This window comes from Myotis daubentonii, chromosome 8 (genome assembly GCF_963259705.1).
Source record: "Myotis daubentonii chromosome 8, mMyoDau2.1, whole genome shotgun sequence".
In the NCBI taxonomy this organism is placed as follows: Eukaryota; Metazoa; Chordata; class Mammalia; order Chiroptera; family Vespertilionidae; genus Myotis; species Myotis daubentonii.
The window spans coordinates 67,793,992-67,819,762 of record NC_081847.1 but is presented as its reverse complement, the minus strand read 5'-3'; the positions used below and the strand labels follow the sequence as shown (position 1 = coordinate 67,819,762).

Genomic DNA, 25,771 nt, shown 5'->3' with positions numbered 1-25,771 from the left:
CCGGGGCCTCCTCGGCTGGGGGCGGGGCTAGTGCGTCAGCGGGCGGGGCCGCGAGGCGGGCGCGGAGCTAGCGGGACCCGCGGAGAGCGGCGCTGCGCCGGGTGGGGCGGCCGAGGGGAGACGGCGCGGGCTGAGGCGGTGCGGGCGGCTGGTGCGGGGGAGACGGTGAGTGCGCCAACGCGGGCTGAGGGGCGGGGGGAGGCGGGGGGAGGCGGCGCCGGGGCTGGTGTGGCCTGGGGTCCCCGCCGCCGGGGAGAGGCTGAATTTGGCTCTGCGGGCCGGACCCCGCGGCCTGCTGCCACGGTGGAGGTCAGCAGCGGCTCGCTGCCGGCGGCCCAGTGCCCCGGACGGGAGGGAGGACAGGGTGGGGCGGGAGTCCCTCCGGGAGGAGCTGGGGCTCAGGCTGCTCCGTGTTCTGCTCCGCAGGCTGGGGCTGCGCTGAAGAATGTGCGGGCGCACGTCCTGCCACCTGCCCAGGGACGCGCTCACCCGGGCGTGCGCCTACCGGGATCGGCAGGGCCAGCCCCGGCTCCCCGAGTGGAGAGACCCGGACCGGTATCGGCCCTCCTACAACAAGAGCCCGCAGTCCGACAGCCCCGTGCTGCTGTCGCGGCTGCACTTCGAGAAGGTAACCGCTCTATCCGCGTCGTATTGGCTTCCGGCGGGGCGGGGCGGGGGTGGGGGCCGGGAGGGCCGCCAATTACCCCACCTCCACCCCTGCAAAAGTCTGAAAACCTGCGTGTAATTTCTGACTCTCCAAAAACTTTAATCGCCTACACTTGACTGGGAGCCTCGCTGGTAACAGAAACAGTAGATTAACATATTGTTGCATGTTACGTCTATTAAAACCGTATTCTTAAAATACAGTAAACCAGAGAAAATAAAATGTTATTAAGGAAAGTACATTTACAATGTTTATTGGAACAAATCTGCATATAAATGGGCCCATGCAGGTAAAACCTGTGTTGTTCTGGGTTAACTGCGTTTGGTTTGGTGTATGCTCCGTCCCTGAGATGATCTTTAAAACCAGCCTTTATTGGACCCCCGTTGAGAACCACTCTGGGCCTCGCTGGAAGGAGTTTTATTGGTATCTTTCAATCTTGCAAGATGATTCATATTCTTCAGGCTCAATTTAAGTGCCTTCTTTATACAAGGCATACCACTCTTAGTGCATGTCCAATTTACATGAGCCTTGTATTTGAATACATTTTTTAAAGGCAGCATCTTGTGCATGTCCAATTTACATGAGCCTTGTATTTGAATACATTTTTTAAAGGCAGCATCTTTCCAACCACACTGATCATCAGGGTCATTTGAGTATCTTTAAAAAAAAAAAAAAGGCCTCGGCTGGGTGGCTCAGTTGGTTGGAGCATCATCCCATATATCAAAAAGGTTGCAGATTTGATTCCTAGTCAGGGCACATACCTAGGTTGCTGGTTCAGTAGGGGCACGTATGGGAGGCAACCAATGGATGTTTCTCTCTTTCTCTCTCTCTCCCTTTCTCTCTCTCTCAAATCAATAAACATATCCTCAGATGAGAATTAAAAAATTTTTTTTTTCTTTGCTCGGCTGGTGTGGCTCAGGAGGCAGCTGATCAATAATTCTCTCTTGCCGAAACCGGTTTGGCTCAGTGGATAGAGCGTCGGCCTGCGGACTGAAGGGTCCCAGGTTCGATTCCGGTCAAGGGCATGTACCTGGGTTGCGGGCACATCCCCAGTAGGAGATGTGCAGGAGGCAGCTGATCAATGTTTCTCTCTCACTGATGTTTCTAACTCTCTATCTCTCTCCCTTCCTCTCTGTAAAAAATCAATAAAATATATTTAAAAAAAAATAATTCTCTCTTATCGATGCTTCTATCTCTCTTCCTTTCCCTTCCTCTCAAAAAAAAATATTTAATGTTTTTCCTTTTTAAATAATATTTCCATGCCCCTTACCAGTCATGTTGAATCAGAATCTCTAGGCCTAAGGCAGGATTAAAACTAGCTAACTTAAAACACCTCTGATGTTTCTTGAAGGTTGCAGAACAGAAGTTTCTGTTCTCTCTGCTTGTTTTCAGTCTTTTTATGCTTATCTTTTATTGAAGCTAGATGTATTTGGTTTGGTTATCTGAATTGCATTCATTGTGTATTCACCTATTGTAGTGTTGGAGTGACCAATAATTTATAATCGTGTTTTTGTTCTTTGCTTTATTTTTATTATAAGCATGCATGTGATAAAAATGCTTCATTCCAGAAGTTAATAGTTTCTCTGTGTCTTTTGTTGTTTAATTTAAATATTAAATATCCTTGATATGTTTTAAAAAACATGATTATTTCCATGCTGGATTTTTCTGTGTGATCCATAATGCTTAAATGGCTTTATCAAGCTGATTATACCAGTGCTACATACTCTTCAGAACTCTTGTGATAATATGGTAGTCAAGAAAGACTCATCTGCCGAAACCGGTTTGGCTCAGTGGATAGAGCGTCGGCCTGCGGACTGAAAGGTCCCAGGTTCGATTCCGGCCAAGGGCATGTACCTGGGTTGCAGGCACATCCCCAGTAGGAGATGTGCAGGAGGCAGCTGATCGATGTTTCTCTCTCATCGATGTTTCTAACTCTCTATCTCTCTCCCTTCCTCTCTGTAAAAAATCAATAAAATATATTAAAAAAAAAAAAGAAAGACTCATCTCTACATTGTAGGGATCACATTATTTTAAAATAACCTAATAGCATTTATCTTTTTGATTGAATGAAGCCATTTACATGAAATAGTTTATTCTTGCCCAGCTGGTGTGGTTCAGTGGTTGAGCATCAACCTATGAATCAGGAGGTCATGGTTTGATTCCCAGTCAGGGTATATGCTGGGGTTACAGGCTCAATCCCCGGTGTGGGGAGTGTAGGAGGCAGCCGATCAATGATTCTCTCATCATTGATGTTTCTGGCTCTCTCCCCCTCTCCCTTCCTCTATGAAACCATTTAAGGAAGCTTTTTTTAATGAGAGGATAATCAAAATAAAATGAACCTTGACTGGGAGATAAAACATGTTTTCAAAGAAGGTATACAGTAATTTGAAATGAAAAGAGAGAAGAATTAAGTGTATGAGACTTACTCTTTTTCAGCTTTTTTTTTTTTTTTGTACTACCTCTTTAGAATTATAGAATGAATGTTAGCTAGAAGAATAATTTTGTTAAACAGATGTAAAGGCAGAAGTGTAGAAAGATTGTGACTTGTCTAAGGTTACCCAGTTAGTGATGGATACAGCTGGGACTAAGGTTCAGACCGCTGACCCCACTTGAGTAAATGCTTCCCAGAACTGGGAGTGGGGAAGGTGGAGGCAGGCCCTAGCAAGTTTAGACCTCCTTTTCTGTCAGTGGTATGAATTTGCTTATTGATGTAGTGTTTTGACTCCATATCTCTAATAAATTTTATTAAGATTGCTAGGCTTTCCTAATTTTGATAAATAGTTGGTTTTCTTTTTCTCAAACCTGTAAATTGTAAAGCAAAATTAGAACCATTTCATCAGTTCATTTAATCCATATCATCAACGGCCAGTACATATGTATAGATTGCAACATTTACATTTGAAACCAGTGGTTTGCAAATTACTTCCTCTTTCATTTATCCACCTCAGGATTACAAGCTGTTCTGGTCACAAGTCCAAAAATGTAGAGGAAAGATGAGTAATACTGAGCAATATTTTCAGTATTTTGGCTTTGCAGCTACTTTTTTTCTTTTTTTTTATGTTTTTATTGATTTCAGAGAAAGGAAGGGAGGGGAGAGAGAGATAGAAACATCAATGAGAAAGAAACATCTGTTGATCTTCTGCCTCCAGCATGACCCCTATCAGGAATGGAGCCCACAACCCAGGCATGCGCCCTGACCAGGAATCAAACCATCGACCTCCTGGTGCATGGGACAGTGCTCAATCAACTGAGTCGTACTGGCCTGGCTGCAGCCACTTTTTATTCATTGTTCCCAGTAGAGGGTGGCCTCACGTTTGGGTTTCATTTACAATTATCCAGTGAACACACTCAAGTTAAAGGTGATCACTGGAATTTGTAAGAGTAAAGGTTTTTCAACCTTGGCACTATTGACGTTTTATGTGGGATAATTCTTTGTTGTGGGAAGCTGTCCTGTGCATTGTAACATGTTTAGCAATATCACTGGCCCCTACCCACTAGATGCCAGTTGCATCACCCAGATCATAGCAACCAAACACAACTCCTGATAATGTCAAATATACTCACTAGATGTTGCGCATCCCTCTCCCCACCTGTATCAGGTTTTGGTGGTGATGGTGGGGGTGGGTGGGTGGGTGGGTGTCAAAATTGCCCCATGTTGAGAACCTCAGATTTAAGAGTGTTGTTTTGCAAATTTCTGATGAGACATCATTTATTTGGCCATATATAATGTTATTTATTTTATTCTCATTCTGCTTTGAGCAGGGGTCCCTTCTGCTTGGAAGGCACATTGGATTCTGGAAGAGAGGTTAGGGTTAGGTTTACAAAGGCTCTGTTTTCACACATTTTTTCTTCTTCCTATCCCTGATGAGAGTAATGCTTGGGTTTACATCCTCTATCCTACCATTTCTTCCAGGGTTTTCTTTTTTTTTTAATTATACTGAACACTTATTGTTTTGTTTTTCTTTTGGCATACAATTGTCAACCAGAGGTCACTGGTGTTAATTCAACACAAACTAGAATCCCCAGTTTGGGGTGTGGTGAAAAAAGAAATCTTATTCAGTGCAAACAGCTCAACTATGACACAGCACGTCTGTGAAAAGGCATGGCTGTGTGGTGGTCCTGGGGCCAGGCTCCTCTCCAGGTGGACAGCTCTGCTCTGTTCTTAGCTGGTCTGCTCCAGCAAGACATCTTCATTGTTTCATCTTTGGTGTTTCAACTCCAGGCAGGGAAAGGCAATTGTCAGTCTTTGGTGGAAAGAGAAAGTGTGCTTTTAGAGCCAGAGAGGAGCTAACTTAACCAGTTAACTGCCATACGCCCAAAACAAAAACCATCCCCACACGCCAGGATATTTTGAATTTAACTTAAAAAATCAATTTGCAATGAACATTATAAAAATAAATGTATTACTCACAATTCAGGTGTTCTTGAATATTTTCAACTGAAAATTATCACAAAAATGATTTTAAAGTTGGTCAGGGCTACCACTTAGGGAAAACATTTTTTTTTAATATATTTTATTGATTTTTTACAGAGAGGAAGGGAGAGAGATAGAGAGTTAGAAACATCGATGAGAGAGAAACATCGACCAGCCGCCTCCTGCACATCCCCCACCGGGGATGTGCCCGCAACCCAGGTACATGCCCTTGGCCGGAATCGAACCTGGGACCTTTCAGTCCGCAGGCCAACGCTCTATCCACTGAGCCAAACCGGTTTCGGCAACATTTTTTTTTAAATAGATGCACATGGCTTGTGGGGAAGGGCCACTGCTTGAGTCTGCAGGCGCTTATGGCATACAATGGGTTAAGTAGACAAGAAGTCCCACTACTGGTCCCTGATTGATCTGCCCTCATGCAAATGAGGATGCCAAATCTTCACAGTTCAGTTGGTCCAAAAGAGACAGTCCTGATTGGTTAGAATGGAACTGTTTTGATTGGTAGATAAAGAAGCTGGATATAGTTACACAGCCTTGATTGGACGGGGAAATCCTCAGTCTAATTGGTTGAAAATAGGATTCCAGGTACTCCTTTTTAAAAAATATATATTTTATTGATTTTTTACAGAGAGGAAGGGAGAGGGATAGAGAGTTAGAAACATCGATGAGAGAGAAACATCGATCAGCTGCCTCCTGCACAGCCCCTACTGGTGATGTGCCCACAACCAAGGTACATGCCCTTGGCCGGAATCGAACCTGGGACCCTTCAGTCCACAGGCTGATGCTCTATCCATTGAGCCAAACGGGCTAGGGCAGTACTCCTTTTTTAAAAAAAATATATTTTTTGCTGAAACCGGTTTGGCTCAGTGGATAGAGCGTTGGCCTGCGGACTGAGGGGTCCCAGGTTCGATTCCGGTTGAGGGCATGTACCTTGGTTGCAGGCACATCACCAGTGGGGGGTGTGCAGGAGGCAGCTGATCGATGTTTCTCTCTCATCGATGTTTCTGGCTCTCTATCTCTCTCCCTTCCTCTCTGTAAAAAATCAATAAAATATATTTAAAAATATATATATATATATTTTTTATTGAATTCATAGAGGAAGGGAGTGGGGGAGAGAGAGAGATAGAAACATCAATGATGAGAGAGAATCGTTAATTGGCTTTCTCTTGCACGCCCCTTATTGGGGATCAAGCCTGCAATCTGGGCATGTGCCCTTGACTGGAATTGAACCTGGGACCCTTCAGTCCGAAGGCCGAGGCTCCAGGTACTCCTTCACGAGGATTGGCTCAGATGGCGAAACACAGCGTAGGCAAGCAGCTTAGTGTGGGCTTCTCCCTCAAGTGAAGTTTGTGTGAAAGGCCCCTGTATAGAAATGGCTACTAGGCTCTGTTTTTTAAATTTGAACTCAGCCACTGGGAGCCTTTCTTAGTAGATATCTTCTTTCTCAGGATCCACACAGTTTACCTAGGCTGCCTCTGTCTTTAAGGGAGGAACACACACACACACACACACACACACACAATTGATTCTCATTTATAAATTCTGTGTTTGCAAATTTGCCTACTTGCTAAAATGTATTTTTTTAAAAATATATTTTATTGACTTTTTTACAGAGAGGAAGGGAGAGAGATAGAGAGTTAGAAACATAGATGAGAGAGAAACATCCATCAGCTGCCCCCTGCACATCTCCTACTGGGGATGTGCCCGCAACCCAGGTACATGCCCTTGACCAGAATCGAACCTGGGACCTTTCAGTCTGCAGGCCGACGCTCTATCCACTGAGCCAAACCGGTTTTGGCCTAAAATGTATTTGTAAACCTCCAAATATACTATGTTACCTTTAAACACGGGTATATTTGTCATTCATGGACAATACAGGTGTTGAAAATTTGAGTCACCTAATTGAATAAGACAAAGCTCTTAAAAAAGAAACAAAAAATGAAGCTCTACCTTCGTGTGTGTGTGTGTGTGTGTGTGTGTGTGTGTGTGTGTGTGTGTGCGCGCGCGCGCGCGTGGCTCTACCTTCTTGTTTCAGCTCTTATACTGTAAACAAGTGTCCTTTTTGCAGTCCATTTAGTGTTATGTTTTATGCATTTGTGATTTCACTGTTTAAAACTGTTCCCAAGCATAGTCCTGGAGTGCTTGCTGGCTAGTATTCCCAAGTGTAGGAAGGTTGTAATATGCCTTTCAGAGAAAATACATGTGTTAGATAAGCTTCATTCCAGCATAATTTACTGTGCTGTTAGTCATGAATTCAACATTAATAGATCAGCAATATATGAAATAGTGTCTTTAAACAGAAATACACATTAAACAAGGTGATATAATAATCAGTTGATGAAAATGTTGTCACCATTGGCTCATGGGAAACAAGCCCTGCATTTCCCCTAAGAGCAGCAGATCAGTATTTGCTAATTCAGCGTTTGCAGCAATGTTGTAGAACCTGTCGTGAATAATGAGACTGGAGTATGTGTATAGACGGGATTGACTATTCAGACAGGATTTTGAAAGAAACAGGACAGGATCTTACCAAGAGCACAGTGGAAGGATTAGCTTTAATTAAAAGGGAAGCTCTTCTTGAGACACCACTACTGATGATGATTCCTTTCTTGACTTTTCTCATTCTAACTTTTTTCTCTCTAGGTACTTTTTCTTGGACTCTACTTTCCCCTCATTTCTCTTTTTGTACCTCTAGGTTAAATCCGTGCTTGATTTACTCCCTTAGAAACTTCATCCTAATGGCTTTAAGTCACCTTTATAATTCTAACCTAAAAAAATACTCAATTGCAATTTGTATGTGTATTCCATGCCACACATTTTAATGATTCTCCAAGGCAGGTATTGTTCACTCTATTTTGACAGAAAAGGAAAGTTGAGGGTCCAGGAAATTGAAACTAGTCCAACTTCGTAAATAGCAGGAATTTTTTTATCCAAGTCTTACAAAGGCCTTATTTTTTCCTCTGTACCAGAGGTTGGCAAACTATGGTCCTCAGACCATATCTGGCTCACTACCTGTTTTTGCAAATAACGTTTTATTAGAACGGATCCAAGCTCATTCATTTGTTCTTTGGCTGTTTTCTCACTACCAATGGTGGCAGAGTGTAGTTGCTTGAGTCATTGCAACAGACTATATGAACTCACAAAGCCAAAATTATTTACTATCTAGCCCATTACAGAAAAAGTTTGGTGACCCATTTTCTCTATCATGCTGCCTCTCTCCTAAGTTTAATTCTACATGCTTTTTGGACATAGTAAACAGCTCTATTTGGATCTTATTCTAGTGAATTAAAATAATCCTTAACTATTTTTAAAAATTGATTTGAGAGAGAGAGAAACATCTATTTGTTGTTCCACTTATGCATTTATTGGTTGCTTCTTGTGTGTGCCCTGACTTGGGGATTGAACCTTGGCATATCAGGATAACACTCTAACTAAGCTACCTGGCCAGGGCCAAAATAACCTTTATTATGTTCACTAGTGAGAAATTAAGACAAAACATTGCAGATATTGTTTGTTACTTCCTTGAAGTCTGGGGTCTCAGTTAAAAAGACTTGTCATCTGGGGCTAGAATCATCTAGAGCAGGAGTTAGAAAACTAAAGCCCTCTGATCATTTTTGTAATAAAATTATATGGAATACAGCAATATCCATTTACTTATCTACTAGAGGCCCGGTGCACAAAATTAATGTGTGTGTGTGTGTGTGTTGGGGGGGTGGGGGTGGGATGGTCCTCAGCCCGGACTGCACCCTCTCTCAATCCAGGACCGCTGGCTGCTATCCGCTCACCTGCCTGCCTGCCTGATCGCCCCTAACCACTCTGCCTGCCTGCCTGATCACCCCTAACCACTCTGCCTGCCTGCCTGCCTGATCATCCCTAACCACTCTGCGTGCCTGCCTGATCGCCCCTAACTCCTCTGCCTAGGCCCCTGCTGCCGCAGCTTCGTGCAGATGTTCAGCTGTCCAGTCTAATTAGCATGTTATGCTTTTATTATTCTAGATTGTCTATTAATGCTTTGTCCCTATAACAGCAGTTATAGTTGCAACAGAGACTCTCTAGCCTGAGAAGTATTTAATATCTGGCCTTTTATTTTAAAAAAAATGTGCAGACTTCTGATCTAGGGGCATCTTCACTTATCTGGCAGTTGATGTTGGCTGTTAACCTGTGCTGGTAGCCAGAGTACCTACATGTGCTCTCTCCACACAGCCTGGGCTTTTTCACAACAGGGCAGCTCAGAGTTCCAAAAGCAATGTCTCAGCAGATAAGCAGGAAGCTGACTTCCTGACTTAACCTTAGAAATCATAGTGTTACTTGTGCCACATCCTGTGAGTCACAGCCCATTCAGATTCAAGGGAAGGGAACATAGACTCCAGCTCTCAAGGGGGGGAAATGGGAAAGATTTTTCAACCATTTATTTAAATTGCCATGTCTAGACTTGCCACTATTATCAGAAACTCAACATGTGACCTTTCCCCAAATCAAACCCTTCAGAATTTTTGTTCAATAGTGGCATCATTATTTCAGTTGTCAGGGACTGAAAACTTAATCATCCCTGTTTTATTTTTCCAGTTGCACCGCAGTTTCATTTTTCTATCTTTTAAATGTCTTCTATTTTCACTACTGTCACCAGAGCTACTGTATCATTATCAGATCCCTGGACTATTGTAGTAGCACCAAAAATGTACTCTCTACCATTGGTTTCTTCCATGTGTACTATGCTATGCAGAATAGTGTGTATGTGCACTTCAATCTGTAAATTTTATCAAATTCTCAAGGGCCAAATGCCAAAAAAAGTATAACAACCATGTGTTGGGGGCCAAAACTGCCCCCACATTTGGAAAATTTTAGAGGGACTCAACATATAAGGCATATAGTGGCTAAGCTTTATAACAGTGAAAAGATACACAATAGAATCAGTAAAGGGGAAAAAACACAAGTAGAAATTTGGAAAATTTTGTGTACATACTTCCTTATGTTCTCTTCTTGTAAGGAGAAAAACTAAGCACATTCCTTCATAGACACTAATTAAATGTTTGTAGGAACAGAATCTCTTTATATCCCCTATTCTACCCAAGCAGAATGTCTTACATTCCCATAAATATAATTGCTAAAGAACACAAGTTACATCATGATAAATTACTAAAATTGTTTTCAAGTAGAATCTTTCCTTTTTAATAATCTTTTCTCTATTCTTTGTGTTTTGATACTAATAGTAATGTAATGCATATGTTAAACTTAGTTTTTAAAATTTTATTATGATCTCCTCACTGGATCATATTAACCTTTGGCAGGGTGCAGACTCATCTGAGCGTATCATTGCTCCTATGCGATGGGGCTTGGTCCCATCTTGGTTCAAAGAAGATGATCCTTCCAAACTGCAGTTCAACACGAGCAACTGCCGTAGTGATACCATAATGGAGAAACGGTCCTTCAAGGTAGGTAGCTCATCTAGGGAAAGGTATTGTTTATGAACAGAGCTATTAGAGCCTTAGGTACCTGAAAAGTAAAATAAGGTTCTCTTTGGAACCGCTCTTAAGGTTCTAAAGTGTTGAATGCTGTTTTATTTATTACTGTGTAATAAACCATGCCAAAGCTTGGTGGTTTAACAAATCAACTATATTATTTCTTATATTTTGTGGGTTGACTGTGCTCAAGTGGACAGTTTTCACTTGTGTAGCTATAATCAGATGACAGCTGGGGCTGGATGTCTAAGATAGTTTCTTTTTTTATTTTTTCAGAAAGGAAGGGAGAGGGAGAGAGAGAGAGAGAGAAACATCAGTGATGAGAGAGAATCATGGATGGGCTGCCTCCTGCATGTCCCCCACTTGGGATTGAGCCTGCAACCCAGCCATGTGCTCCCAACTGGGAATCGAACCTGGGACCCTTCAGTCCACAGGCCAATGCTCTATCCACTGAGCCAAACCAGCTAGGGCTAAGATGGTTTCATATATATTTTTTTTTAATTGATTTTTTACAGAGAGGAAGGGAGAGGTAGAGGAATAGAGTTAGAAACATCGATGAGAGAGAAACATCGATCAGCTGCCTCCTGCACACTCCCCACTGGGGATGTGCCCTCAACCAAGGTACATGCCCTTGACCAGAATCGAATCTGGGACCCTTCAGTCTGCAGGCTGACGCTCTATCCACTGAGCCAAACCGGTTAGGGCTAAGATAGCTTCTTTACCCATATGTCTGACATCCCAGATGGCGTGGGTAGAATAAGTGAAAGCCTTTCCACGTGCACCGCTGGGGTTGTCAGGGTAGTCAGGCTTTTTACATGGCTTCTGGCTTACCAAGACAGTAGGGCAGGACCTGCAGGATTTTGTGACCTAGCCATGGAAGTCATATAGCATCACTTCTATGGCACGCTATTGGCTCAGCCCAAAATCAGTGTGGGAGGGAACTACATGGGAGATGAATACTGGAATGCATGGTTCATTGGGGAACCAACTTTGGAGACCAGCTACCACAAGTGCCTATTTGTTAGAGAGCTATTGCTGTTGTGTACATTTAATCTTTTCAACATCTGTGTGACGGTGACTTTATACATGTGAAAACTGAGGCACAGAGAAATAACTACTCTAAGATCACACACTGGCAGACCCAAGATTATTTTTTTTTTATTAAATATATTTTTATTGATTTTAGAGAGGAAGGGAGAGGGAGAGAAAGACAGAAACATCAATGATGAGAGAGAATCATTGATCGGCTGCCTCCTGCATGTCCCCCACTGGGGGTCGAGCCCACAACCCAGTCATGTGCCCTTGGCCGGAATTGAACCTGGGACCCCTCAGTCCACAGGCAGATGCTCTATCTACTGAGTAAAACCAGCTAGGGCGATTATTATTTTTAAATATATTTTTATTGATTTCAGAGAGGAAGGGAAAGGGAGAGAGAGATAGAAACATCAATGATGAGAGAGAATCATTGCTTGGCTGCCTCCTGCATCCCCCCTACTGCAGATCGAGCCTGCAACCCGGGCATATGCCCTTGATCAAAATTGAACCTCAGACCCTTCAGTTCACAGGCCAACGTTCTATCCACTGAGCCAAACTGGCTAAAAATCAGACCCAAGATTTTTTTTAATGTATAATTTTTTATTTTTAGAGAGAAAAGGGAGAGGGATAGATAGAAACATAAATGAGATGAGAGAGATACATCATTAATCAGCTGCCTCCTGCACACCCCCTACTGGGGATATAGCCTACCACCTGGGTATGTGCCCTGACTGGGAATTGGAACCAGTGACCTCTTTGTTTCCTGGGTTGATGATCAACTACTGAGCCACACCGCCGGGCAGACATAAGATTTTAACTCAAGTCCATGAAACGTGATTCTATCACTAAAACCGTATCTTGCTCACATTTTCCCTCAGGTGCCTCTGGGAAAGGGAAGACGCTGTGTTGTTCTAGCAGATGGATTCTATGAGTGGCAGCGATGTCAGAACACAAGCCACAGGCAGCCATACTTCATCTACTTTCCCCAAATCAAAACAGAAAAGGTATCAGCAGCAGCACTCACAGTAAATATTTAGAAAGATACAGAGGACTAATCTAAAGAAGGGCATTTTTTTTCTTCTCTCGTAGTGTTTTATTGATTTTGAGAGAGAAACATAAATTTGTTGTTTCATTTATTTATGCATTCATTAGTTGACTCCTGTATATGCCCTGACAGAGGATTGAACCTACAACCTTGGTGTGCCAGGATGATGCCCTAACCAACTGAGCTACCTGGACAGGGCCTTCATAGAGTTTTTTTAAAATTAGTAGCTTTATTGATTATAAAAGTGATATTCACTTTTTAAAATTATGCAAGTCTGATTTTTTTGTATATTTAAAGTTGTGCAACCATCACCACTATTTTTAGAAAATTTTTAAAAATAAGTTTTTATTGATTTCAGAGAGAGGAAAGGGGAGGGAGAGAGAGAAACATCAATGATGAGCTAGAATCATTGATCAGCTGCCTACTGCACAGCCTCTACCCGCAACCCGGGCATGTGCCCTGACCGAGAATCGCACTGTGAGCTCCTGGCTCATAGGTCGATGCTCAGCCATGGAGCCACATGGGCTGGGCTCTTTTCTCTCTCTGGGATTCTAATTACACATGTGTTAGATAATTTGATATTGTCCATAGTTTTTGGATGTTCTTTTCTGTATGCTTCGTTAGTTTTTCTTTGTGTTTGAATTTGGAATTTTTAATGACCTATGTTTCTTTTTAACAGCTTCAGAACCTTCATTTATTTTTACGAATTGATAAAATATATTTTCATTTTATTTGTATTTTTTTTCTGAACCATTTGAAAGCAATGGTATCTCATCCATCAGGAACTTAGCGGGTGCCTCTTTTTTTATTTTTATTTATTTTAATCTTTATTGCTAAAAGTATTACATAGTTCCTCCTTTTCCCCCCCATTTACCCCAAGCCCCACCCCCATCCCCTCACCACCCTATTGTCTGTGCTACTATGATTCTTTTTTTTTAATTAAATCTTTATTGTTCAGATTATTACAGTTGTTCCTCTTTTTTCCCCCCATAGCTCTCCTCCACCCAGTTCCCTCCCCACCCTCTGCCCTTACCCCTCCCACTGTCCTCATCCATAGGTATACGATTTTTGTCCAGCCTCTTCCTGCACCCCCACACCTCTTTCCCCCCAAGAGTTGTCAGTCCACTCCCTTTCTATGCCCCTGGTTCTATTATACTCACCAGTTTACTCTGTTCATCAGATTTTTTATTCACTTGATTTTTAGATTCACTTGTTGATAGATATGTATTTGCTGTTCATAATTTTTATCTTTACCTTTTTCTTCTTCCTCTTCTTAAAGAATACCTTTCAGCATTTCATATAATACTGGTTTGGTGGTGATGAACTCCTTTAGTTTTTTCTTATCTGTGAAGCTCTCTATCTGACCTTCAATTCTGAATGATAGATTTGCTGGATAAAGTAATCTTGGTTGTAGGTTCTTGCTATTCATCACTTTGAATATTTCTTGCCACTCCCTTCTGGCCTGCATAGTTTCTGTTGAGAAATCAGCTGACAGTTGTATGGGTACTCCCTTGTAGGTAACTGACTGTTTTTCTCTTGCTGCTTTTAAGATTCTCTCTTTGTCTTTTGCCCTTGACATTTTAATTATGATGTGTCTTGGTGTGGTCCTCTTTGGATTCCTTTTGTTTGGGGTTCTCTGTGCATCCTGGACTTGTAAGTCTATTTCTTTCACCAGGTAGGGGAAGTTTTCTGTCATTATTTCTTCAAATAGGTTTTCAATATCTTGCCCTCTTTCTTCTTCTGGCACCCCTATAATTCGGATATTGGTATGCTTGAAGTTGTCCCAGAGGCTCCTTACACTATCTTCATATTTTTGGATTCTTTTCTCTTTTTGCTATTCTGGTTGGGTGTTTTTTGCTTCTTTGTATTTCAAATCTTTAACTTGATTCTTGGGATCCTCTTGTCTGCTGTTGGGAGTCTGTATAATATTCTTTATTAAAGTCAGTATATGCTTAATTTCTAGTTGGTCTCTTTCAATATCCTCCAGGGTCTCACTAAATTTATCGGTGGTTTCTAGAAATTTCTTGAAAAACCTTATAACCGTGGTTTTGAACTCTATATCCAGTAGTTTGCTTTCCTCCGTTTCTGTCATTTGTGACCTGTTTCTTTGTCTCCGCATTTTTTATGCTTCCTTGTGTTGATAGAGTGGCTTTGTGTGCTAGGTGTCGTCCTATAGGGCCCAGTGGCTCAGCCTCCCCAATGACCTGAGGTGGACACTCTTGGTGCACCCCTTTGTGGGCTTTGTGCACAGTCTTGTTGTAGTTATGCCTTGATTGTTGTAGGTATCACTGGGAGGAATTGACCTCCAGGCCAATTGGCTGTGAGAATCAGCTGTGTCTACAGTGGGAGAACTTCTGTGCTGAAGACACTCTTATGGGGCAAGACTTGCTTCAGTGGGGCTTTGGTGCTCACTGAGTCTTCCCCCTGAGTGTGTCCCTTATGGATCTGAGGAGTTGTAATCTGGATGGTCCCACTCTGACCATTGGGTACACTGGCTCTTGGATCTAAGGAGGTGCTAATTTAGCCTCTGCCTGAGGCTACCCAGCAGGAGCTACGAAGACATCTGCAGATTCCCCTTCCTTGTTTGGGGTTTGGAGGTGCCCAGATGAGGCCCAGCTGTGAAGCAATGCAAGCTGCTGTGGGGCCTTGGGCCTTCTCTTGGAAGTTCTGGGTCTGTCTGGCCCAGCTGCAGTTTGTTAGGTAATTTTCAGGTTGCAAAGTGCCAGCCCACTCATATGCAAAAGCCTCTGCCGCAGCTTGGGTGGTGCGGGGTCTCAGGGAATCAACAGGGCGGAGCAAGCAGCTATGGCTGATCCTCAGCCCTGCCCTAAGCGTCCCTGCGTCTCAGTGTCCGGGTAATCGCTGCAAGCACCTTTGAGAGAAAGCCTCCCTCGAGTTCCGAGTTCTGCCCGCTGCCAGACAGTCTATTTCTCCCCATATGAGTCTGGGTTCCCAGAGACTTCCCGGAACTGGAGTTCAGAGCAGTCAGGGGCTTGTGACTCCCTCCGGATTCAAAAAGACAGCCGCGTCCTCAGTTGCCAGCCCTTGCTGCGTGCGCTTCCGTACCTCTGCTCTTGACTTCCGCACCTCCTCTGAGCCTCAGTGTGCTTTTCTCTTTCCTTCTAGTTGTAGAATTTCCACTCGGCCAGCCTTCCTATAGTTCTGGATGATGTCCATTTTGTCTTTTAGTTGTATTTTTGAAGTTGTTGTGGGAGGCAGCAATTTCCGGTGTTTACCTATGTCCCCATCTTGGTTTCTCTGATTCTAATTTCACCAAACTGTCCGTGCATGTAGTCCACCTTTTCTACAAGAGCCTTTATTTTTTTTTTTAAATATATTTCTTTATTGATTTCAGAGAGAAAGGGAGAAGGCGAGAGAGACAGAAACATCAATGATGAGAGAGAATCATTGATCGGCCACCTCCTGCATAACCCCTACTGGGGATCGAGCCCACAACCCAGGCATGTGCCCTTGGCCGGAATCGACCCCGGGACCCTTCAGTCCACAGGCCAACGCTCTATCCAGTGAGCCAAGCCGGCCAGGGCTTCTACAAGAGCCTTTAATATATTTATTTTAAAATCCCTGATATTTACAGCATTTGGGAAATGTGATCTCTTGAATCTGGTTCTGTTAATTTCTATATCTCTTGGCAGTTGATTGGTTGTTGTTTGGTTTCTTTGTTTTAGCTTTTTTATGTATCTTGTTGTGGTTTTTTTTTTTTTAATCCTCACCTGAGGACATGCATTTCATTGATTTTAGAGAGAGAGGAAGGGAGAAGGAGAGAGGGCAGAGAGAAACATTAATTGGTTCCCTCCCACATGCACCCCCAAAAGGGATTGAACCCAAAACCTGGGCATGTCCCTGACTGGGAATCTAACCTGTGACCCTTGGGTGCACAGGACAACACTCTGACCAACTAAATCACACCACAGGGCTAATTTTTATTTATTGATTGATTGGGGTGGGGAAGAGAAAATCAATTTGCTTTCTACTTACTTATGCCTTCATTGGTTGATGAAGGGATCAAACCGACAACCTTGGTGTATCACAGCGATGCTCCAACCAACCGAGTACCTGGCCAGGATTGTGTCTTGTAATTTTTGATTGATTGCCATAGTATGTAACATAGAAACTGAGATAAATAATATTTATGCCTGGAAATGGATACACTTATCCTTCTATTAGGCCATTACCATGTGAGATTGAGGGGATCTTGTCAGCTGAACTGGGTTTGAATTTTGTTGTTATGATTACCTTTCTTCACCGCTGGTTTTAAATTTCTTTGGTGTCACCTTGTGTTTAGAGTAAGAGTTGATTTTCCAGAGGATTTTTCTCAGTAGCTCTGCTCCCTTCAGCTGTAATATTTCCCTTTGAGCCTGTGCCTAGAGAGGATCTCCCCATGCTCTTGTGCCTTATCCAGAATTAGACTGCTGTTGCTTGTCACTTGGTGCTGCTACTCTGAAGGGGAGGGAGAGTATTCTCTGTTGTCTTCATTCAGTCTCACTCTTAGGCAGAACTGTACCACTAGCTCTCAGGCTCAGCCTTTCTCAGTGATCATGGTCCTTCCCCAGGGGAGTAGAGGGTTTTGGGGTTGTTTTTTTTATTTTCTTTTACCCTTCTCCAGACCCCATGAGTCTTTACCTGTCTGTATCTTAAGAGTGACCGGGTTTATTACCCTTCCCCCTGACCCCTTAAGGGTTTTATTCCTTAGAGCAGTGGTTTTCAACCTTCCTAATGCCGCTACCCTTTAATACAATTCCTCATGTTGTGGTGACCCGCAATTTCATTGTTACAAATTGAACATAATTAAAGCATAGTGATTAATCACAAAAACAATATGTAAAAATATATGTTTCCCGATGGTCTTAGGCGACCCCCAAAGGGGTCGTGACCCACAGGTTGAGAACCACTGCCTTAGAGGAAAAGTGATCAGGTGAAGCTTTATGCCTTTCCTGAAGCAGGAGAGCGCCCCTCCTGCAGGCATGCACCAGCAGGAAAGGCTTTCTCCATTCTCCTGCCCTGTTCCCTGTCTTTCCTGTGAGCACCCAGGGAGGTCTGTGGAAACTTCCTGATGTCTGTAGCTCTCAGGGATCCTGTACTCTCAGGCTAGCCCACACTCTGCTTATAGCAATTTGATAATAATTTTATCTCAATTCATATCTGCTGTATGAAGGACTTGCCTTCCTCCTGTTGCCACTGTTAAGCCAGTGCTTATGTCTCATCTCCCCACAGAGATTCCTGTCTTTCTATGAAGTTTAGGCTAATTGGTTGCCCTGTGACCTCAGTTTTCTAATGAATTGAAGTTATGATTTGGCCTATTATCTAGCCTTTTTTCTTATTATTTAAGGTGAATGAAGATGACACTCTTTCTAGTTTTCTGTATTTTAGGCCTTGACCTGAATCTTAAATGGCAAGTAGGTGTTGGCATGATAAGAAAGGGTGAGAGGGACATTTGGGGGAGGGGAAGGTTGTTTCAGCAAGACAGTGGGAACAAAACTATATGATAGCTTCATTTACAAACAGCTTGGTTTGGTTCAGATTAACATTGTAAGTGAAAGCTGGAATGATGGACTAGATGGCCTGGATGCCTAATGAAAGTATTAAATTGTATTATGAAAGCACTGAAATAACCATAAATTTATAGCTTTGGTGAGTATTTGCCACCAATCCTCTTTCCTTTGAGTTCATAAGGTATGTGCTAAATGACTTCCAAAATGATTGTGATGCTCTTAAATCTGTAGTAGTACCCAACTTGCATGTGGAAGAAGGCTGATGAGTATCTAATCTGCCCATGTATTTTGTTTCCAGTCAAGCAGCATTGGTGCTGCAAGTAGTCCTGAGGACTGGGAGAAAGTTTGGGACAACTGGAGGCTACTAACAATGGCCGGGATCTTTGACTGCTGGGAGCCACCACAGGGAGGAGATTGCCTGTATTCCTACACCATCATCACAGTGGATTCCTGCAAAGGCTTGAATGACATCCACCATAGGCAAGTCATACTTCTTATCCCTGGGCCCAGAAGGATACCAGGGAGGGTGTGTTCTCTTTGTTTTTAGGTAGGTAGCTTTTCAAATTTAAAGTTTCTGTATGCACACATTTATTTATTTACTTAATTACTTTTTACATGTTGTGGTCCCCCAGGTCCTTATTTTTTTCTTTTTTTAATATATTTTTATTGATTTCAGAGAGGAAGGGAGAGAGACATAGAAATATCAATGATGAGACAATCATTGATCAGCTGCTTTCTGCACACCCTGCCCTGGGGATCAAGCCCACAACTGAGGTGTGTGCCCTGACTGGGAATCGAACTGTGATTGCCTGATCGATGCTCGACCACTGAGCGGTGCCGGCCTGGCTGTGTGCACACATTGAGACAGTAGGAAACTAGGACAGCTACTTACAGAGTACAGTTACAGTCAGTTTGGCTATAACATGACATGCATTCCTAAAAATCGCCATAGTATGCAAAATTGTATAATGAAAATGACACTTTATGGGAAAGGGGTTAAGAGGACTACACTTAAAAACTTTGTCACTGACACATTAAAAAAATAGAAGTCTATTAAAAATTACCACAGTTTTATGTATTAGGTGATTACAAAATACAAGGTACTACAATAAATATAGTACTTTACCTTAAAAAGACCCATAGTTTGCTTGTGGGAGAGTGTGTTGGAAGAGTTGCAACTTACGAGATATTGTGAAGTGGATATTTATGCATTTATCTCCTAAAATCAACTATACCACCCACCAATGAAGTGTGTGCCATGCTTTGCGTTGGCCTAGACCAGTGGTCGGCAAACTCATTAGTCAGCAGAGCCAAATATCAACAGTACAACAATTGAAATCTCTTTTGAGAGCCAAATTTTTAAAACTTAAACTATATAGGTACGTACATTGTTATTAACATAATTAGGGTACTCCTAAGCTGGCCTTTGCTAAAAACGTCCTCAATCTGATTGAGGTACGTTCACTGAGGTCGACCCCTTCCAACTCTCCCATCCACACTCATCTTGTATACTTGTTTCAGATAGAGGAGTGTGGATGGGAGAGTTGGAAGGGGTCGACCTCAGCGAACGTACCTCAAAATAATGTACCTCCCCGAGCTGCGTATCCCTCAGCCTGCCTGCGCCGCCCGACCAACACCCCCCACTTCTTCTAATGCCACTTCTTCAAAATAGACTCGCCAGGCCGAAAACCAACTTCTGCACATGGGCCATGAAATTTCAATCGCACTGTACATGATATAAACAACAGTTAGCTTTTACAGCAGTGCTCGGCAAACTGTGGCTCTTTGGCCCCTTGAGTGTGACTCTTCCACAAAATACCACGTGCGGACGAGCACATACAGTGCGATTGAAACTTCGTGGCCCATGCACAGAAGTCGGTATTTTGTGTTAGAGCCACACTCAAGGGGCCAAAGAGCTGCATGTGGCTCGCGAGCCGCAGTTTGCCGACCACTGGATGGGTCTTTCTTACTGTAAATCTGTCCTAGGTTGTAAGACTGGAGATTATTGTTGATAGACAAGGTTTTCAGGATCTGTTTCTCCTTTAATTGTAGCCTGGGGCATCATAGAAAAGTCACCAATTTGCTAATGTGTACACTGCAGTGCACTGGGTCCAGTCATCATTACTGTTCCCTGTCATTGCCATAAAACTTTATAAGCTGGCTCTCCTAGTGTTGAATTTCATGCTCTGTCAAGTTGTGGTCAAGGAGCACGTGGCAACAATCAGCATGTAAGGCACAGAGGGAGGGCGAGCTTCTCCTTGGGATGATTTGTGCTCTCAACTAACTCAAGTCTCACTCCCTACTTTCACTTTGTCTCTTCTAACCGATGTTTTGACCTCACTGGCTAGGATGCCTGCCATATTAGATGGAGAGGAGGCAGTCTCTAAATGGCTTGATTTTGGTGAGGTCTCAACTCGGGAAGCTCTGAAGTTAATCCAGACCTCAGAAAACATCACCTTCCATCCAGTCTCTACCGTGGTGAACAACTCCCGAAACAACACTCCTGAGTGTCTGGCTCCTGTTGGCTTAGAGGTCAAAAAGGTAGGGGTGTGTGACTCTGACAGTCTTTTTTGAGCTTTCTGTCTTCTGTCAGTTTAGCATTTTCTTTTAGGATATGGCCTTTTACAATCAGGGCCACCACCCAAAACTCACATTCCTTATCCATGGCCAGGGTGAGCAGAGCAGTGATTCAAAGCTGGCTGTAATTCAGAGTCCTCAGGAGAGCTCTTTCAAACGTAAATGCTAGACCCTATGTAGACCTACTGACTCAGTCACTATTCAGGACTGAGCTTGGATTTCTCTATCATTAAGAAGCTCTTTGGTAATAAGTTTGAGGGCTTTTACTCTAGAGGGTGATTGTGAAAAAGAAAAAAGAGCCCTTGACCATAATCTCTGTCCATAATTAACTGTGATTTTTTTTTTGTATCTTTTCACTTTATCTCTGCTTTCCCAACCACATGTTGGAGGAGTTCCAATCTTTGTTCCCCTTCAGGACTATTTGAGAACACTCCTGCTATAAACATTAACTTCTTAGAGTTGGTAATGATCCTGTAGATGTATTTTGAAGGGAAATTGAACAAACAAATGGCCTGCAGTGGAAAAAGGAGCTCAGAGCAAAAAGCTGGCCCTACTGTTTTTAGGTGCATAGAGAGATCTGAAGCAGGAATGGCTCTGAGTCTTCTAAGAACAGGCATCTGAGAATGCCGAGAGGTCTTAAGGATGACGATTGCAAGAGCACCCCCATTTTTCCTTTTTTTAAAAAGTTTTCCATATCCATAGTCAGTGTCATCTTTTTTTCTTTTGTCTCGTTTATCTGCAAACTCATGCAACCCCAATTAGATGTCTCTAAAAACGATTCATTTTGCACTAGGCACTGCCCCATTTCTGCCGTGGTCTTCACACCAAAAGAATTCACATTTTGGTGAGGTAGCATTGTTGAATTCAGAACCTTCAGTGTGGGTTGGGGTGCAGTTAAGGGAAGCAGAAGAGCAGTGCTGGGCAAGCAGAGGCTGTGCAGAGAAGTTACATGGAGGGAAACAGCCTGTTCAGGCTTAGGCCGAATCCCTAATCTTAGAGGCTATTTAAGCCCTGTCTCCCCAACTTCATCTCCCAACTCTGCCAGGTCCCAGTAAATTACATTGTTTTCCCTGAGAATGCTTCATTCTCTGCATGTTTGAATGCCTGTCAGTGCTCTTCTGTGAATGGCCCCACATACCTCCATCAGGCCTTCTCTAAGAGTTACTCCCTACCCCCTACACCCTTGGAGTACACTCAGTTGCTCCTTTCTTCCCACTCCTGACTAGTGGGTCCTATCTGGCCCTTAGTAACAATTTGTAAATCTGAGTCAGCACCTCATGCCTCTTCCCCTGGAGTTGTCCTTTTCCCAAAAGCTTGAGCTAAATGTTTTTTCATCTTTTTCCTAGGAGCCCAAGGCAAGTGGCAGCAGCCAGAAGATGTTGCAGTGGCTGGCCACAAAGTCACCCAAAAAGGAAGACCCCAAAACACCCCAAAAGGCAGAGCCAGATGTGCCCCAGTGGTCCAGCCAGTTCCTGCGGAAGAGCCCATTCCCTAACAAGAGAGGAGGTGCAGGATGTCTGGAGCGATGGCTGAAACAGGAGAAGGAGGAAGAGCCAGTGGCCAAGCGACCTCACAACCAGTAATGAAGGACTTTGAGAGACCAAGGTCATGGTTTGCTGTACTAAAGACTGTTGCTGATAACAGATTCTTTCATTGTGTGTATATGGATTTGCTTGGGGAGGAGGTAGCAGTGTTAGTTAACAGCTGTGGGTTCATAGGGGAGTGGCTAACCTGGCTGGGACCAAGAACACACAGAGGGGATATGGGAGCCTGGAAGGGGAGCGCCCACCTCCATCACCTCATAGGGGTTCACTATGCCTGCAGCCCTATCTTGGTAGGACTGATGGAGCCTTCCTTATAGCCTGATCCTGCTGGCAGTTCTCAGCACCTGACCTGGTGCTGCTTAGCCTTTGGGCTCTTTCAGTCCTTTGGAATTAAGTTCTTAACACATTATTTTTTTCTGAATAAATTAAATTTTATAAACTGTCTGCATTTCAAAAAATGCTATTGGTGGGGGTAGTTCTGGGACTTACTATTTTGGGCTTTCTGTGGACAAAACTGCTTTTTTGGAAACAAAAAAAGGCTTGGTGGCAGGGTTCTTTATTGAGTCTCTCAATAAAGTTGTTGGAAGTTGTCTGAATCTTTTTAAAAATCTTTATTATTGAAAGTACTAGTTGTCTGAATCCTTTAGCTTAAAATCAACCTGACTGCCTGCCAAACACAAGGGACTGGGGGGAGAATGAGGTACAGGAGACAAGACCCTGCCTTACACAGGGAGCATAGAGTCTGGGTGAGGACACATCCTAGTCACTCACAGCCCTCCAAGCCCTATGCAGATCCCCAGCCTCTGGGTAGAGCAGAGCACAGAGGGATGACTTGGGCTTGGGGTGAAGGTTGGGAGCTGACCACCTCCCTGCCCCGGCCTGGTCAGATCCCCTGTGATGATTTGCTCTGCAGGCTCCTCCTTGGCACTGAACTGCTTTATAGTTAGATATCAATTTGGGGTAGTTACCTGTTGTCCCTCTAGCCAAATTATTAATTCCATGAAAGCAGGGACCTCTTTTTCACTCTTTTATTTTCCCAAAGTTAACGAACGGTAGGAGTGCAAATATTTGTTGGGTGAATGTGAGCACTTACTACATGCCCTGTCCTGTGCTAGGCAAGGAGCCACAAGCATTAACCAGATGCCACACCTGGCAATTAAGCACTTGGGTTGTGCGTGCATGTGCCCCCCCGCCCCCCCCCCCCCCTTATGGCTCTGGTGTGCCAGGAGAGGCCCTTCCCAGAGATCCTGAGGAAGAACCAATGACTCTCCAGACGCACCAAGGCTCTTTGGGGCATCCAGGAGACAAGGACCCACAAAATGCTGTCCCAGCAGCTGTATGAAAGGAAGCGGGCCCTGAGCAGACTGGAGGGTGAGCTGCCCTACCACCACCACCACCACAACTACGGGACCGCCGGTGGGGCGCTGGCCCAGGCCCCTTGCAAATCAGGCACTGAGAGCTTTACCGGTTAGAGGGCAGCTTTGGCACCTCCTGGCAGGGGTGATGGGAGAGTGGTCTATGACTCCAACCCTTGCGGTGACTCCCACCGGCTCTCCCTTGTCTCTAAGTTTATCTTTAGAGCGCCATTCCAGTTGAGAAGGCACGAATGGCCAGGGGCGGTGAGTACTCAGAACCCTTCCCCGAGGCCAGGAGTGCTTTACTGTGGCCTCCAGTTTGGAGTTGCTTTGCATGGAATTTTGGTGGTTTTATTGAGACTTAAGAAAAATACACATAACTAACCTTGGCCAGTGTAGCTCAGTTGGTTGGGCATTGTCTCATACACTAAAAGCTTGCTGGTTTGATTCCTGGCCAGGGCACATGCCTGTGTTGCAGGTTGGATCCCCAGTAGGGGGCATGCAAGAGGCAGCAGATAGATGTTTTGTTCTCACATTGATGCTTCTCTCTCTCTCTCTCCCTCTCTCTCAAAATCAATTAAAAATCTTAAAAAACAAAACAAAAACAAGCCTAACTTACCAGAAGGTTGGCTGTTATCTCTTTTGCCTCGGGTTTAGTAAGCAACAAAAATGAAATACCCCTGACCTAACTGGTTTGGCTCAGTGGACAGAGCATTGGCCTGCGGACTCAAGGGTCCCAGGTTCGATTCTGGTCAAGGGCATGTACCTTGGTTGCGGACACATACCCAATAGGGAGTGTGCAAGAGGCAGCTGATCGATGTTTCTAACTCTATTCCTCTCCCTTCCTTTCTGTAAAAAAATTCAATAAAATATATTTTTTTAAAAAATGAAATTCCCCTTATTTTTCATTACTATCTCCCCACTGTCAGGGTTGTAAATCAGTTTGGTAGGGCTTTTTCCTTTATTTTTTCTTTTTATTTTTTTTTTTAAGAGAGCAAGAGAGATCAATTTGTTGCATTCATTAGTTCTTATATGTGCCCTGACTGGGAATCAAACCTGCAAACTTGGTGTATGGGGAGGACACTCTATTCAACTGAGCTACTTGCCAAGGTAGGTTTTTCATTTTAATATGAAAGAATAATGTGTCCTCAGGAGCATGTTCCTTTCATTTAGTTTTTTTAAAATTATTAATTTTTAATATATATATTTTATTGATTTGTTTATATTTTATTGAGTTTTTACAGAGAGGAAGGGAGAGGGATAGAAAGTTAGAAACATCGATGAGAGAGAAACATCGATCAGCTGCCTCCTGCACACCCCCCACTGGGGATGTGCCCGCAACCAAGGTACATGTCCTTGACTGGAATCGAACCCGGGACCCTTCAGTCCGTAGGCCGACGCTCTATCCACTGAGCCGAACCGGTTAGGGTCAGTGTCAGGGTTAGGGTTTTAGGGGGTTAGGGGGTTAGGGTTAGGGTTGTTAGGGCCATAAGTTCTTATATGTGCCCTGACTGGGAATCAAACCTGCAAACTTGGTGTATGGGGAGGACACTCTATTCAACTGAGCCTTTTAGGTTTTTATACTTTCACATAAATGAATGTTAAAAGCACATTCTTGTATCTGAGAACATTTTGTGATTTCAGGTTTACATAAATGTTATCTTGGGCATTTTTTTCTGCATTTTTTTTTTCCATCTGGATCATCAGCTTTACTAGGTATTGACAAATTGTTCTCCAAATTTTCACTATTTCATGAGCACATGAATGTCCATTTCCCCAGCTTTTGCTGATAATCTTGCTTACTAGAGCAATGGTGCCTCTAATCCTATCCTTTGTTTTTTGGAGGACAAATCTCAGGGATAAACAGGCAGCCTTGTTTGGGAGTAGCCAAGTCAGGCTGGGCCCCGTATTTTCTGGGGCAGTTGGGACAGCCCTAGGATATGGCTGTCTAGCTCACCCCTGTGCTGGGCTCCCAGATGGCAGCCCCCCTTCACCCCTCACTCTATGGGTGCAGTGACCAGGCTTGATTCCGGGCCTAATTTAGGGGATTCTTTCCTTCTCTGTAGCCTCAGAGGAGGCAGACGCTCCCTAGCACTCCAGGTCCTAATATATGAGTGTCTGCCCTCCACTCAGGTCTCAGTACATCTGGC

At 43.6% G+C, this 25,771-nt stretch overlaps 1 protein-coding gene across 2 annotated transcripts; it reads left to right on the top strand.

Annotated features, from left to right (window-relative positions):
- Positions 1–35: 35 nt before the first annotated feature.
- Positions 36–22,862, top strand: HMCES (5-hydroxymethylcytosine binding, ES cell specific). Of its 2 annotated transcripts, none has more exons than XM_059706808.1 (7): positions 36–165; positions 427–628; positions 10,385–10,528; positions 12,469–12,615; positions 18,444–18,625; positions 20,494–20,686; positions 22,069–22,862. In XM_059706808.1, the coding sequence occupies exons 2-7, from the start codon at positions 446–448 to the stop codon at positions 22,303–22,305; spliced, it is 1,086 nt and encodes a 361-aa protein (XP_059562791.1). In that variant the 5' UTR covers positions 36–165; positions 427–445; the 3' UTR covers positions 22,306–22,862. The 2 variants fall into 2 exon arrangements, with proteins under 2 accessions (XP_059562791.1, XP_059562792.1); XM_059706809.1 differs by having other exon boundaries at positions 37–165; positions 12,469–12,594.
- The last annotated feature ends 2,909 nt before the right edge of the window (positions 22,863–25,771 follow it).

Excerpts from the sequence above, each read along its gene's own strand:
- HMCES (XM_059706808.1), top strand. The coding sequence starts at position 446 with ATGTGCGGGCGCACGTCCTGCCACCTGCCCAGGGACGCGCTCACCCGG. Across the intron at positions 629-10,384 it reads CGCGGCTGCACTTCGAGAAG|GGTGCAGACTCATCTGAGCG; the intron begins GTAACCGCTCTA and ends AACCTTTGGCAG. Across the intron at positions 20,687-22,068 it reads TTGGCTTAGAGGTCAAAAAG|GAGCCCAAGGCAAGTGGCAG; the intron begins GTAGGGGTGTGT and ends TCTTTTTCCTAG.